General features: G+C 37.4%; 1 protein-coding gene and 1 long non-coding RNA gene across 36 annotated transcripts in view; both read right to left on the reverse strand.

Moving 5' to 3' along the window:
• The window catches only part of LOC139976467 (gamma-adducin-like), a 50809-nt gene extending 43375 nt beyond the window's left edge, over positions 1-7434 (reverse strand). For 12 of the 33 annotated variants that reach the window (XR_011796151.1, XR_011796159.1, XR_011796170.1 and 9 more), the window contains exons 1-7: positions 7378-7434; positions 5244-5344; positions 4724-4750; positions 3859-4097; positions 3032-3227; positions 1185-1298; positions 866-1048 (exon numbers count right to left, since the gene is read on the reverse strand). Coding sequence is in view for 3 of the 33 variants with exons in the window: in XM_071985231.1 (XP_071841332.1) it covers positions 990-1048; positions 2044-2104 (120 nt within the window). In the remaining 30 variants the exon portion in view is untranslated. Of the gene's footprint in view, positions 1-865; positions 1049-1184; positions 1299-2043; positions 2184-3031; positions 3228-3858; positions 4098-4723; positions 4751-5243; positions 5345-7377 lie in introns of all 33 variants that reach the window. The other 21 variants (XR_011796172.1, XM_071985231.1, XM_071985230.1 and 18 more) reach the window with 18 other exon arrangements.
• On the reverse strand, positions 7429-12933 carry LOC139976471 (uncharacterized). Of its 3 annotated transcripts, XR_011796182.1 has the most exons (5): positions 11995-12928; positions 9102-9197; positions 8415-8712; positions 7676-7876; positions 7429-7561 (listed from the first exon to the last, which is right to left on the reverse strand). It is a non-coding gene; the product is annotated as an uncharacterized lncRNA (long non-coding RNA). The 3 variants fall into 3 exon arrangements; XR_011796180.1 differs by having other exon boundaries at positions 8415-9197; positions 11995-12933; XR_011796181.1 differs by lacking the exon at positions 9102-9197 and having other exon boundaries at positions 11995-12925.
• Between the last annotated feature and the right edge of the window lie 3048 nt (positions 12934-15981).

Raw genomic sequence — 15981 nt, forward strand, 5'->3', positions numbered from 1 at the left:
CACTGCAAGATACTGTTGAGAGATGTGACACCTCTCTCCACATGTAGGCTGTTGTGGCATATGTAGGAGATGTCAAATGGTTTGGTCCTTAAGATTTCTTTACTTTGCACAATACTTTGAAGAGCATGTATGTCAGAATGTGGACTCTGCTGCCTCTTCTCTTACTGTAGCTGCCAGGGTTAGCATTGTGAAAATAATGCCATATGCTGGTGCCCCTGGCTTACTGATGGTGTAGGCACCTGTCCACATTCTGCATCCCTCTGTGTAACTTGCTGGGGCTGATGTATGTTTTGCCAACTTTTCATTTATGTCATCAGCCCATGCCATCCAATCTTGGTCTGAAATTGCAAAGGTGTGAGCTTCCCAGTTACATATTTCTAAATGTATATAGGCCTAAGCTTATTCTGAATGCAGCTTGGGGCTCAGTTCAGCTGATTCTTACACCACATTGAGTAGTAATATATGCTTTTAAACTTCTGTTGCTTTTGCTCTGCTACACTGCACAGAAGTAGGCTACTCACCAGATCTACAACTTCCCTATCAAATAAGCTACATGTACTACTTAGTGAGTGTACTTTAAGTCTGTGATGATGGTATAAGCTCTGAGGTGATGGGTATTACTTTCACTTTTCCCCTTTGAGGTAGCTGAGAGGTTTTTCACACCTACCCATGCAATCATCCCATTCTTTATCATAAAAATGAAATTTGATTTCTTCTTGAATATGAAACTTTTTCCTAATTTTAAGTTGCTAACTCTTCAAACTCAACAACTTGCTTCTGTTCTTTTATGGTGAGATCATAGATATGAGGAGTTCATAAATACTGATTTAGTTTCAGAACCAATTCTACATGTTAATCTTCTTACAACTGTTTATTCAACATCTATGAGAAAAGGTTTCCTCATGTAAGTGAATGAGGTGTCAATGTTCCAAAAGTTTATTGAACCTTTCTGTCCAGCACATTTTTGGCATTTATATGTAAAATTCCACCTGTTTTCTGCCATACTTCCTCTGTGGGAAATGGTGTAGTGCAACCCTGCATTTCTGTACTGTAAAGAAAGAAAAAATAGATAACTAAAATCCTGGTTATCAGTACTGAAGGGCTCATTTATTAAAATTACAATTCATTATTCTTAATCGTAGTTAACCATAAACATAGATTGAAATATAGATCTTGTCTCTTACTATTTTTATAACCAGAACTGCATGTGGATTCCTAACATAGTTAACGATCAGCTATCTGCAGTATTCTGTTCGTAGTGTTTGTGTAATGCGGCTGAGCAAGTCTTTCGAGTAAAGCTGTTGGAAAAGGGAAGACCACTAATGGAGTAAATGAAAACAATAAAATGATACCTTAAATAACTGTTGACCAGCTGATAAACATATTTATATTTTAAATGCAATTTCCCCAGATTAGTGATAGTAATATACCTAACATGTGTTCATCCGTGGGTGGGAAAGCAATTATTTACTCTGTCACTGTGAATTTCCCTCATGCAGTGGCATTGCTGGCACGACTCTTGCTCAATCGTGTTCGTGTTACATTTGCAAAGAAAAAGTTAAGCTTACCTTCTAAAAGGTTAAGTTAACCTTAAAAGTGCTAGTTCAAAAAGGTTAAGAAGGTTGGCTTCTGCAATTGCGTAGGCCTACAGCACACATACTTTATGCTTGACCTTATTAGTTTAGATTAGTGTAGTAAAGAAAAAGGATCAGGAGGGACACTCAAGTCCCCATCAAAGACCCTATAGGAGATGGAAGAAAACTGACGACACAAACGATCAGACCCGATTACAATGCTTAAAGTGCTTGTCCAAAGCATTCTTAAACCCATTCACACTACAGTACTTGCAAGTACAATTTTCTCAGGCAAACCATTCCACTCATTCACGACCCTATTAGAAAAAAATGTATGCCGAATATTAATGCTACTTTGTGACTTGTGGAGTTTAAGACAATGACATCTGGTACAACCACTCTCAGCAAACATGAAAAAGTCAGTGACTATCAAGATACTTAATAAAGATATCACTTTTATGAAACCTACGTTTGAGTTGAATCTTGGTCTTGGTCACTGCATAATCTAGATCTATGGGAAGACTGTCCATGAACTTGTGTTTGAGTTACTTTATTTCTCTGAAATTTAGTGACTCTAGCCCTGACTCGTTGCATAACTGGTAATAGTTCCTGAAAACTCAACATGAATTGAATATGAACCACTGAATCAAGAACTACTGGAGACTAATAATTCTTCACATCCTTGGCTAGATGAAGTAATGGTTTCTAATACAAACGGTATACTTCAATCCCATTCTTGAACCATTGGCCAGAAAATTGTGTCCTTTCTGGAGAGAAGTATTGAAGGAGAACCGGACTGATGGTGTGCTATTTATAATAATCCCTCTGCCTAATACAAATACCAAAGTATTTAATTAAAAGATAGTGAATTGCACATAAAGTTCCTAAGGCGACATCTTTGCTCTAGGTAAATTTAACTCTTTTCACAACACTTAGGACGACATAGCATAAACTCACCACTTAGGGCGACAATGGTGATTTATCGTAATTTCGTCACACTGGACGATTAAATACAATTAACTAGTTAATTAATTTCGCATATACATGTCACCCTATGTGAAATTAACTCTTTCCACAACACTTAATAAATTAATAAATTGTGAAAGACAACACCAGAGATCTACAGTCAATATGAAAAGATGCCTGTACAGGTATACGGTATTTAGAACTGCTCAATGGGATCATTTCAACTCAAGCTGGATTCTAAACCTTAAAATTTCCAACGTATGAATTCTGGCCATTAACTTACATCACTAATAGTTTCAGAATTTGACTACTGTTCATTTGTCAGTGTATTGAGTTATCGTAATGACAGGCTCTTAGCATTACACTCATAAACACACATACTGCTACTTCACAAAAATGCATTGTGTTACATATTGAAACAATTTTACATAACACAAAACAGCATGGAATGAAAACAATATGACAAAAACAGGGAGTTTGCAGGAACTCACCAGGACTCACAAAAGCCTTCAAGATCTTTGCAATCTAGACACACCTCGTGAAGGTGCCCCTGCATATTCAAGCATGACATATAGCCCTTGTTACTAGGATATATTGGAATTACTGGATATGAGTTTGCCCGACAGTGCCAAGTCTCATTGCAGGAAGTCCACTTCATCTCATTTGTTGTATGTATTGAAGAAATACCTGGAAAGGAAAAAATAAGTTACACATTACAACAATGTTGCATTTCTATTGCAATTTCCATTTGTTCCTTTACCCTCTGGATTATCAGGTATAAATGAAAACTTTCATTCAGCTTTTACTTAAAATTATCAGAATTACTATTAAGAGCAACAAACTTATAAATCAGATACAGACTATCATCTAAACCCAGCCTTACAAAATGTGCATCCTCATTGTATTGATGCAAGTTTATCAGTCAGATCTAACTGGTGCCATGATACCTCTTTTAAAAATGACTAATTCCCTGCAAACCTAAGCAAATTCCCAATCAGTTTCAATGTTAAAGGTAGTCTGTATATGCCCCAAATTATAGGATGCTATAATTGCTAGAAGTTTTTAACAAGTTATTGTAGGCCCTTAGTCCAAATTGTTCTCAGACATTCTTAATGAACACACAAGATGACTGAATGTCCCTGTGAGGTAAATTTCCTCAAAAGTTGTAATAAAAACAGTTTATAGAATTTTGACCAAAGGTGACCAAATTTGAATATTTGGGCCAACATGGCATAAATTTAAATCATACATTGAAAAGTTCACTTATTTTTTGGGGGGTTGCTTTGATGCTTTTCACAGAACGATCTATATCTCTTACTCACCTAAAAGTTTGCACTGGCTTTGGTTACAGGAAGTGCATGATGATGTGTAAACTGCACCAAGGAATTCTAATGCATCCTCCTGTGCAGTTGAATCAAACTCTGGAAGAATCTGTTTCAACCTTGCGAGACAGGAGGGCCATGAAGTTCAGGTTGAAATTGCGTGGAAGAGAGCTTTGATTACTTCCATTAATTCAGAGCTATGTCCATCATAGTGTTGAATGATGCTGCAAAGAAGCTATAAAAGAAGGAAAATTTAGATTTGTAGGAAATCTACATCTGACATGGGTGGCTCATCAATATAAGTGGAAAAGTTTAGGGTTGCAGCCTTCATTTGTATCTATTTTTTTATGATAGCTTGATGTTTCAAAGCACTTTCTTGGAAGTCTGTTACTAGCTTCTGTAGCTGAAAAGTTACTCTCATCAAGTAAAATGATAAACACATCATATCTTAATAACCATTTGTTGGAATATGCTACTGGGAGAAAGGAGTAGAGGTATCATCAACTTGACAAAGAGAGTGCCCATGTTGGAAATCTAGTATATTTGGGGGATAATAAAACTTAAAACCTTCATTGTTGAAGTGAAAATTATGATATTCTGCAATAAGTGCCAATCCTTGGGATGGGGTTGGAACATCACAAAATGCCCCTTGCAATTGTGCCCATATAGGTTGGGATTTTCCTTTCTCCAGGCATAGGAGTTTGTCAAGGATATGGTCCTGGAACAGTAAAAGTCTTCCATTTTTCAACATTTCCAGGTGGGGAGGATCAAGTCACATGAAGTCTTGCACCTCCGTAGCTTGCAATCCCTGCCTTAATGAATTTATTTCTAAAGCTGCATGGGTTGTCTTAGGTTACTTACCTTTACAGTAACAGGATTGCTTTGTTCCTGAAATAAAGGCATGGCCAGTGATTTTCCACGATCAAGAAATTCACAATAACATGGATCTACTGTATATCCATAAAATAATGAAACGGAAAACTCAATTTGAAATAGAAAAACCAGTATTCTTTGCAAGAGTTGGATATATATGCAATAACTGTGGGGCTGTATTGACCTTGATCATGTTTCTCCCTGTAAGAAGGTAACATATATTGTCAAAGAGAAATATAGAACATAGGTTGGGGTGGGAAATTGTGCAGGGGGGCAGAGGTTTGTTTGGCCCCAAATATGCCAAAAGCATCAATACGGTCACATTTGGTCAACATTTTAAACTGTTGTCATTACCACCCTGGAGGAAATTTACCTCACTGAGACATTCAGTCATCTTGTGTGTTCATTTAGAATGTCTGAGACCAATCTGGAAATAAGAATCTCAAGGAATGTAATTTTTGAAAATCTTCAGAAAAGTATGCTATAATTTGTTGCCTATACAGACTACCTTTAATTCAAATTTCTTCTATTGGATATTTGAATCATATTCAAACTTGGGCTGCTAACCTCATCTGGTGTGTCTGTACTGATGATACTGGCTGCAAGTTCCTGAAATATAGAATAATTAAGTTTATGGATTACATGCAACAGCTATATTCAACAACCAATCACAGCACAGGTCAGCAATTATTTGTGTTAGTACACTGTGGATATGTTCATATGTATATCGATTCCTTTTGTTAAAAAATTCTTTCTTGCAACAAAAAATTTAAACGCTCCAAGACATTTATGGGATATTGAATACAAATTTGTATTTTTTTCTTTGTTAATTAAGGAATATGTTAATACATAGAGGTCATACCAAATTCAAGATCAGATGAAATTTAAGTCGGTCAATATCAGTCCCTATTCTGGAAATTTATGCCTCTATGAGGATTTCTGTGATGATAGAATCAATGTTGATGAAAGAATAAATGTGACTTCATGCAGTGTTTTACAACCTGTTTAAAATTAATACTCCAACCACACATGCAAAGTGCAATGTGGTTCCCAGCTACACCACTCTTTGGGGAAATGGTGATTTGATGGCTGTTCTTGCTGCAAACTCAGTCTAGACAGTGTGTTAGATTATCAACTCAACCAACTTTGGCCAAGTTCCTGATATTGTCGGCTGCAAGCCAGGAATCTCATTGGGTTGCTGCCACCACCATGAAGATTTAAGCAGTATATCATTTCTCCTATAACAACAACATTGGAATGGTAAAGCAACATTACCGTAATGATGCTATATCGCAATTCCCTTTTGAATTAAGTAATATGTTAAGGGACATTTTCTTAATATTTAGTTTGTTCAATATGAAAAATCAACCAAGGTAAAAAGCATTATGGTTTCCATGATGTAACATGAGTAATTTGTGTATGTGTTTGTTTGCGTTTGGGGGGAGGGAAGGGGGTTTGCACACACTTAATAGTAATTAAGGCTCTACAAATATTAGAAAAAGCTGGAAATGATGATTGAGATGCAACAAACATGGGCGAAAGTGGAAAATATCTGCCAAGAAAACGAGACGGACCATTCCTGCAGGCTATGAGGTATCATTATGTTAAGTATCAACTCAAATGGAATAAAATTCTTCGGATTCTGTGTTTATAAGGAAATTTCAGCTGAACCTTATTTTGTCACACATCTCATCAATATGCAGCAAAATAATAGCACTGAAAACATTGCATTGTGTAACCCAACCTGCTCAGCACAATAAAATTTAGTCATACCTCATATGGTTGGTGAGCAATTGCAGATCAGGTTTTAATGTTGAGCCCTGCCCACTCATTTCGTTGCACGATATCTGCACCAAAAGCAATAACGACCCTCCTTAGCTCGTCATTGCTGCAAGGATCACCTCAAACCAACCTACCATTCTTCAGATTGGAGCTAACAGTTATTAATGTTAAGCCCTGCCCACTCATTTTGTTGCACAATATCTGCACCAAAAGCAATAACGACCCTCCTTAGCTCATCATTGCTGCAAGGATCACCTCAAAGCAACCTACCATTCTTCAGATTGGAGCTAACAAGAGAACGTCAGCTAAAATCTATTTTGGTCCCGCCCGTTACAAACATTCAATCAGCAGAATAAACCAGAGATTAAAAATGTTGTAATGGTCAAGCAACATGTTGATACTAGTTTCATGTTAACCCCACCCACTCATTACCATGCATGATATCTACACCAAAGAAAATAGTTACTATATGTGGTTTTACCAAGCTGATCTGGCAAGAAGCTAATTAGAAGTTGAACATTTAATTGCTGAGTTTCAAACTGACATCACATAAAATTCTCCTCTCGAAACTAAGCAAATAAAATCAAATATTTGAAAACATTTGTCTGGAAACTGGAGTTTTCTAATTAACTTATTCTTCTCTCTTTTATTGTTGGCAATTATGTTTCATTTTTTAAAGCCATTGAGTCAAAATTGATTTATTGTGTGAAGACAGCTACAGCCCTTACCCTCACATAAGCCAGCACAGAACTCATCAAGTTACTGATTATTGTTAAGAAAATTATGGAAGAATCATGCCAATCAACCCCCTCTGCCGACCTCCCCCCCTCCCAAATAAAAAGACTGTAAAGGAATCTTACTTGTGTGAAATTCTTTAAGTAAAATGGATCGAATTTCTTCTTCAAAGGAAGGTGTGTACAGCCCTTTCTCATTCACAGCCTTGACTCCATACGGCCCAAGCCAAGAGTTTTCGAGCTTCCCTCCTCTTCGGGCATCCTTTCTAGCATTCCGGACGAGAACACTTATAGAACCAACTTTGAAGCTCTGAATAAAACAAAATCCAGCATATATACGTAAACATCATAATACAATGTATATGTTGCCATTCATTTAACTACAGTGCAGTTTTCAATGCACAACATAGCATTATGTAATTACCTGTTTTGATTGCTGCCTTTAATCAAAATTCTTTTTTTTTTGCCGTTCTTGGGCTTTGCCAATATTTTCTTTTACAAAACCTTTGATTATGTCCTGCGACTGTGACATGAGTTGAAAAACCCTCTCCCGCTGTGCATCGCTGCAGCAGGAGATTCTGGTTGGACAATGGAGTCTTCAATGTCAACTGGTAACAATGGCTCTCTGGATATATGAAGATAATTAACAATCAATTATTCACAACACTTTGTTGACTGAAGAATAAATAAATTTTTATATATTTTATTTTCACTATTAAGACCCTGGAACCATAAATCTGAGTCACATCACATACTCAAACCAGCAGAAATATAAAACAAAAGTATATTCTGTGCTGTTATAGGTCCAAATTGCATACCAGCCCAAAATATGATATATAACTGAAAAACAAAACCAATATCAGTGGCATTAATTGCATGTATCTAAATTAATTGGCATGCCTTTTTAGTTTAATGAATGTTCATCTTTTGTACTTGCTGTACTTACTTAGGTTTTGTAACTTAAATAGGGTTATTGGTGGTCCTCTATTTAGCAGTTTTTCCCAGGACCTGGGATGTGTCAAATGAGATTTTATCCTATAGAGGATCAGTGTAGCTATGCAGGATTTTTCCAAACTCTCTTGTCCCTGATTGCTTTTCTCCGTATATGACCTTTACAAATGTAAACCTCTATTCAGCAATGGTAGGTTTGAATTATTACAAACCTTCAAAACATCACAACGAAAGGAGAAAGACCTGTAGAACCATGTTTTGCTGTACGGTACCCCATGAGAATGGAAGACAGTGTTTCATCCCAGTCATCTTGGTTTTGATTGACAACTTTGATGAGTGACATTTGCATTTTGCAGAGTTTGGTTGAATCTTTCATCTAGCCCATTGGTCTGTGGGTGGTAGCTGAAGGATACTCTGTGGCCCACCCCTGTCATGTCAAACAGGGACTTGTTCAGAGCATTAACAAATTCTCCTCTCTGGTCTGAGATGACAATTTTCATGCACCCAAATCTAAATAAATGAAAAATTAAACAAGTTGTTAAAGAACTGGTTATGAGTAATGCAGTAAACTATTGGCATCTTCAGAGTGGCCGTGTGGTTTAATCAGGAGATTCTTTTAGCACTTCTTTCAAAACAAGTAAGTTAAGCACTGACATAACACCTGGTCTTGGATGCACTGATGGTTATCCCACTAACATTTTATTAACATTAACTTATAAAACAACTTCAAGAAATTCCTGTAACCATTTGGCCGCTTTCTGGGTCACAGGTAAAACTGAGAACAAATGCAGGTCTGCATAACTAACTTCAAAAATATGTTATATAAAGTAAAAACAAATAGGTCTGGCCATGGTTTCAAACAGTAAGTTTGCAACGGTTTATGCTGTTTTGTCTCTTACAGCAACAGGTTCTGGCCATTTTGAAAAATAGTCACATAGGGTTATGATGTACTTATTGATGGTCTCTGCAAGGGGTCCAATCATATCCACACCCACCTAAAAAAAAAAAGGAAAGTAACATTCAGAACCATACACAATCATACCAACTGATGTTCAAGTGATTTATGTCTGAGTTTTGTAGACAATATACTGCTATTAAGGATTTCCAATCATGCTGATATATACTTATTGAAAGTTAACAAAAGATTACTCGATGACTGAATGTGCTAAAAGCAGGTATTTTTACACTGCTAATAAGGTGCGTACAATCGACAATTCTTGTACAGAACAGAATGCTGTATCAAAGTTTGCAAATACTTTTGATACTGGCCAGTGAACCTTTTTTAATTTCAATGATTTAAATTGCATGATTTTGGCTTTTCTTGATTTAAAAGTATTACTGGTCACACTTTTCAGCACAAAGCTCGGTGGCTGTTTATTGCTCCTGTTAGTCTAAACTCTTTGATCTTTTCCGTATCGATCTTTTTAGATTTAATGTTGAATTTTCAGGGCACAGTCCTGACGAACGATATTTTCCAATGATACTGTACTCTTCATCGGTATCCAGCTCAGGAGAAGTCATCTTGTAATATCAGATCGGGCTAAGTAAGTTAACTGTCTCAACTCCTAATACTTAACCAAATGCCAGAACAGTGCGTGCAAATATGCAACTACTAAGAATTTTGTGTGCCTGCGCGTTACACATTGAAATGTATTGCTTAGTATAATAACAAGCATGGCCTGTGTTTAATAAATTTATGTCTTGTTGATCACTTTTCTTTGTTTCGAACTTGGAACCTATTAAGAGTTTATATATCTTTTTTAGTAAGGTTATGAATTAATAACATGCTTGTCTACTCATTATTATTGCCTTTAAATGAACAACATATGTTTGATTAATGGTGGAGTGGCACCACCATTAAGAAAAGAACAACTTTTAGAAAATTTATAGATTGTCACACTTTTCTACCATCTTAAATATAATTTCCAGAATAGTTTTAAGGTCTGGTCAATTCTAATTCATGAATTGCAGATATTAATTATATTTTTTTCATTTAGAATAGAAGTTCTGTACTGTAATTTGAAAATTTGCTACCTTTGGCAACCGTGAAACGTGAACAGACCCAATTTCGAGGACGCTGATGTCAAACTCAAAGGTATATAAACAAACTTTCGTAAAATTTTGAAGACTTGCAGTGAGAGTTGTACAGTAAACCGCAAGAGTTGGCAGGCCTGCAAAACCCTAGCAATATACAGTAGTCTTCGACTTAAACGATTTTTGCTGATGTACTGAGTCTAGTCTAAGTCTTAACCCTATCGTTTTAAACTTCAGCCAGTGGCAGTAGGCCAAATTGTATAGGCCTAATGGAGTTTTTGGCTGAAACTGTAACTGTGTAAGGCCTAGCTAATTTATAACTAGCCTTATGGCTGATAAGTCTGTTAACAAATCTTCAATCAAAGCGTTGTTGCATAGCATGCTAGGTGCTTACCCTAGGAGTATCTTAGGCTAAGCCATTACCATCTTCCATATACTTATATTGCAATACCAACTGACTCGACCTGTTGTTGGCCAAAAAAGGGGATATTGAATATCTACCCCATTTGGTAATGCTAGGCATACTTAATGCTCCTCTGCACAAATTCATGATTAAACACACAGAGTATTATTTCAGTGGTCAAGCCAAACATGTCTTCAAGCACAGGAAAGTAGTGCTGGCCATTAGATTTAGAGCACTTATGTTTACAATCATACATGTTGACTGGTGAATTAATTAGGTGCGCTCAAGGATGAATCCTTGTGGCAGTATTTGGGGTAGTTTATCAAGTTACAAATTCTTAATGCTCGAGTGAAATTGAGAAGGACTGTTTATCTATAGACAGTCTTGGCCTTCATGCATAGCATTAGACCTAGTAATATGTATTGCTATGCCCATAGTAGTAGCATGGTGACTTCGAAGTTTGGACACTTAAGACTTAAAACACCCCAAAACTAAATCTTCTGGTATAAATCACCGGAAAATAAACTTCATATGGTGGGAGAATTGTGTTATAGTACGATACACGGCCAAACTTTCTTTCCTGCAAACTGTTTTCACGTTGTATTCCAAGAAGATTCTTCGTGATTGTGGAACTGGTATTTCTTTGCTAGAGTATTGCGAAGTTCGGACACGCAACCCACAGTGTGGCGCTGGTGATAAAATTGGTGGCGCAGTTGCTTTTTCAGTAATTATAACAGACTTCATATATCTCGGTCATTTTATTGACTAATATGTAAGTATTTTCTTGCACACGGGCCATTTTGGAGAGAAAATAACTGTAGCTTCGTACTTTTTGGTGAACTTTGGCTCTTCCTGTAAGTTGTCATGGTAAAATCGTGTATTTCTTAGGGTGTCCGAACTTCACAGTATGCCGAACTTTGCACTACTGACTATACTAGTAGTAGGCTACTTCTTATGGCCATATTCAACTTCAATTCCTATGATTGAGATACACAGCTAATTGTCTGCATATAGGTCCATTAGGCCTAACTCAGCCCAGCTACAGTCAGACTTTAGAATCTTGGTTACATTGGTTGCACTGGTATAACTACTGTAGCCTAGGTCTAGGCTAGGCTTGTTATAACTCAGTCGTATAACTCAGTCGTAGGCCTAGACATAGGAAGCCATATAGGTCTATGCTTGTTTGCTTTGATCTCAAATAAGTAGTAAGACAAGCCTAAAATGGAACTTAACTGGAAATCCTGGACTTTATGACCAAAACATGCCGATCTACTCTTACTGTCGTAATACTAGTTGTTGAAGCCTAGCCTAGTACCGATTAGTAGTAGTGCCTATGGCCCTATGCCTATCCCCACCTCAAACAGCTTGGTAGGCCTCTAGACCGTCATGCAGTTGAAATTTTGTCTCCCAAATCTTTCGTCTTTGTAGAAATGAACTCCATCTCCATTTCGGTGGCTACATCAGGCCGCACAGCAAGGCAAGATGTTTTCTTTAAAACAATACAAAACCACTGTTAGCCTACGCACGTTTCATACAAAATATGTTTTTGTAAAATTGTATGGCAGTGTCGTCTGCAGATTTCAAAAAAGTTTTTTGATTTAGGGTGGCATACTCCTATTAGAGTCGATATCCATCCGCCCGATTGTTATTCTATCTCGGGAAATGTTCCAAAAAGCATCAGGAGAACATCTTTTTTGACCCGTTATCAATCTTGATTTTGGTTTTTTTTTTGTGGCTTGCATGTTGAAGAGCATGAATGACTAGAATGTCTTTACATATGTTATGTTTCTTCCTTGTCATCTTAATTTCATCCAAATCTCAGCAAAGCGAGGAATTCCAACCCTAGAATCACTGAGCCGCAATAATGATTGTATTGACAATATATTTATTACTGATGGCGACGCTATCAGCGACTGATGACATTAATCCTGCAGACAATATCACCTGCAGGTATTATAACATTAACTCTTTTAATGATGTAGAATCTCACTCCAGTTTTTCAATTTTTCACCATAATAGCCGAAGTTTAAACCAAAATTTCGACGAAATCAATACTTTTATTTCTTTATTAAAAGAAAAATTTTCAATAATCGGTTTTACGGAAACAAGGTTTACCAATATTATTTCACCCCTGATATCCATAGATAATTACACTCTCATTGAAAAACATCGTGAAAACCAAAGGGGTGGCGGCGTGTGCCTATTTATTAATAACGATCTTAACTTTAAAAATAGACCCGATCTTTCTATTTTTAATGAATCTATTGAATCTTTATTTGCTGACGTCATATTACCCCACATGAACGAAAAGTGTATACTGTAGGTATTATATATAGACCACCAAGTGGTTCTCATGAAATGTTTGATTTTTATCTTCAAAATATTCTTAGCACTATATCGGAACAACAGTGTAAATCGTATGTAATGGGAGATTATAACATTAATCTATTGGATAAACCCAAGTCCCGCCGATTTTTAAACATCCTTTATTCCAACGGGTTCATTCCAACAATCTCTAAACCCACTCGTATTAGCAGTACTTCATCAACTTTGATTGATAATATTATTACCAACGTTAACTTCAACATCTATTCAGGCATATTTATTACTGATCTTAGCGATCACCTACCGATCTTTCTCAAAGTACCAACCAGGAGATATAAACAGAACCACTTTGTGAATGTTCGCAATTATAGCACCAACAATATTAGACGCTTTATCGCAGAGATCCAGGACAAATTATGGGACAATATCCTGAGAGAAAATGACACTAATACTGCATATAGTATATTTTATGCAGGCGCGTATCCAGGATTTTCTAACCCGGGGGGCGCGAATTACTATCTAAGCGGAGCGCCACCATCGGTTGGCGTGCAGCGTACAAGAAAATTTCTGGTTTTGATACCCCCTCAGATCACCGGAAATGACACTTCTCGGGCTTGAAAATGAGCATCCAGATGTACACTTTTGCCTGAGAACCAAGTATTTCCCAATAGTTTTTTTTTCCCATCCATAACCTTTTTGAAGATTTTCACCAGTCACACATCATGTTCGACCTCATCGCGTCTCCTGTGGATCATTGCTTTTTGTAGGTGATTCTACGTCGCGGCCCACAATACCCGACAGCCTCAGGTTATAAGCCCAATTTTTGTTCAGAATTTCAAAATTCACATTTCTCGTGATTAAACTCACTTCAAAACATACCCATATTGTTGCAAAAATTTTCATCTATGGACAACCAATATAGAAAAACCTCCTTGAACCCCTAACAGACTGGTCAAAATTGCACGAGTAGAGGGAAGTATGATCATAGGCGTACGGGACCATTTCAGTTTGGGGGGGGGTCAGAAACTTTTGTGCCCGAAAGTTCCCTTGACACTATCTAAGCGGAGCGCCACCATCGGTTGGCGCGTAGCGTACAAGAATTTTTTTGGCAAAAGATGCCTCTCAGATTGCCGGAAATGGCACTTCTGAGGCCTTGCAAGTTGCATCTAAACATTCTTTATTTTATAATCTCACATCTTAGAAATTGACATTCCCCCCAAAATTTAGTAAATTAGAAGAAGAAAAAATGGTAACATCACTTTGAAGGGGAAAAATAGGACAGTATATTTTTTAGGCTCCTATTTAGTTACCGATATTTATTATTTTAACACAGTACTCAGCTACTTCCAGAAAAACATACATTGTTCAACGATACGCAGGCGGGATAATATCGCTGTGTCGGGTGAGACTGCAATTTGTCTCACAAAAAAAATATAAAAAATAACAAAGAATATGATAAACCTGTACTTCTAGGCTTGTAGGCACTACCCCCCCCCCCCACCATCCATGAACAAGAAAACGTTTCTTATATACACTCATGTCGGGGATGTCCAGGTATACAGTTGACTATACTTAGAAAAAGTTTTGGATGATAGTGCAAAAAGCGTGGTAGCCCAGATGAGCTGCGCTTACGGTGGTGTTACACGGAAATATTCGGGCAACATGATGCTAATTAAGAAAATCGTTAGGCCTATATTAATATTAATGTCACAAAACAAATGACATAAAACGCTCTCCACAGAATTTTCGGGCAAAATTTGAAAAAGGTTCGGGCAAGCTACTGCATATTTATATATTCATATATATATTTTTTCTCCTTGGTAATTAAAATAAAGTTCTAAGCTTGGCCGACTAATTCGCCATTACTAATGTAAAAGAGTTTTGACATAATTGGACCTCCATGCTTTTTCTCAATCTACATAGGACAAAACGTTGTTTATATGAGCATCCAGCGGTATACTGCGCAACTTTCAGTGACCGTACGGTACATGATGGCATGCGAAGTAATAACCGATGCTTGCTTATATGATATTAACATTAACAATGTTGATTATGTTGAAATGTTGGTTATATTTTTCGGGGAAGTCGTTACAGCTCCCCAAATCAAATTGGGCTCCTTCGCCTTTCACTATACACACAAACAGTTTTGAGGCTCTTCATCCTGGAACGCCATTTTCATGCTCACTAATATGATGTGATATCTGCTGTTTGCTTTACAAATTCGAACTGGTGCGTAGCGAATAATTTGCCAAGGGAGGGGCGAAGCCTGTTGGCAAACTATCTAAGCGTAGCGCCACGATAGTTGGCGCGAAGCGTACAAGAAAATTTTGCTCGAGAATGCCTCCGAGATCGCTGGAAATGACACTTCCCATGCCTTGTAAGTTGCATCTAAGCATTTTCTATTTCGAATTGACTAGCGATATCATAATAAAAATATGCTCGGGGGGGGGGGGGGCGGCGGTCGCCCCATTCCCGAAATGCATCATGTTCCCCGACGCCTCGGTCGAGTTCGAGACCAGCCACAGTTGGTTTCATAGCACAATTGTTTAAGGCGTCCATACACACACGCGCGTTATGGTAGACCATCTATAGTATATATATAGATACATTAGTGAGAGAGGAAAGATGGAAACGTCAAAAATGGAGTTGTCGGTGTAAGGGGTAGGGTGAGGCGTACGCCCTTCCGAAATCCTCCTGTATGTAATACTAGGTTCAGCGCAGCGCTGTCACTGGCGGTGTCTTGGCGTTTATCTTCTGCTTCCTCCTTTTCTCCTTTTTCTCTCCTTCTTCTTTTTCTTTTCCCTCCTTCCTCTCCTCCTCCTCTTTTTTCCCCTTTTTCTTCCTTTTCCCCCTCTTTATTCCTTTTTTCTTCTCTTTTTTTTCTCTCCTCTTTTTCTTACCCGGGGGGCGCGCGCCCCCAACGCCCCCCTGGATACGCACCTGTTATGACTGTATAAACACAACATATAGTAACTGCTTTCCATACCACAATATCAAAACTAAAAATCGCAAAAAGA

Source organism: Apostichopus japonicus, chromosome 11, assembly GCF_037975245.1.
Source record: "Apostichopus japonicus isolate 1M-3 chromosome 11, ASM3797524v1, whole genome shotgun sequence".
Taxonomy (NCBI): Eukaryota; Metazoa; Echinodermata; class Holothuroidea; order Aspidochirotida; family Stichopodidae; genus Apostichopus; species Apostichopus japonicus.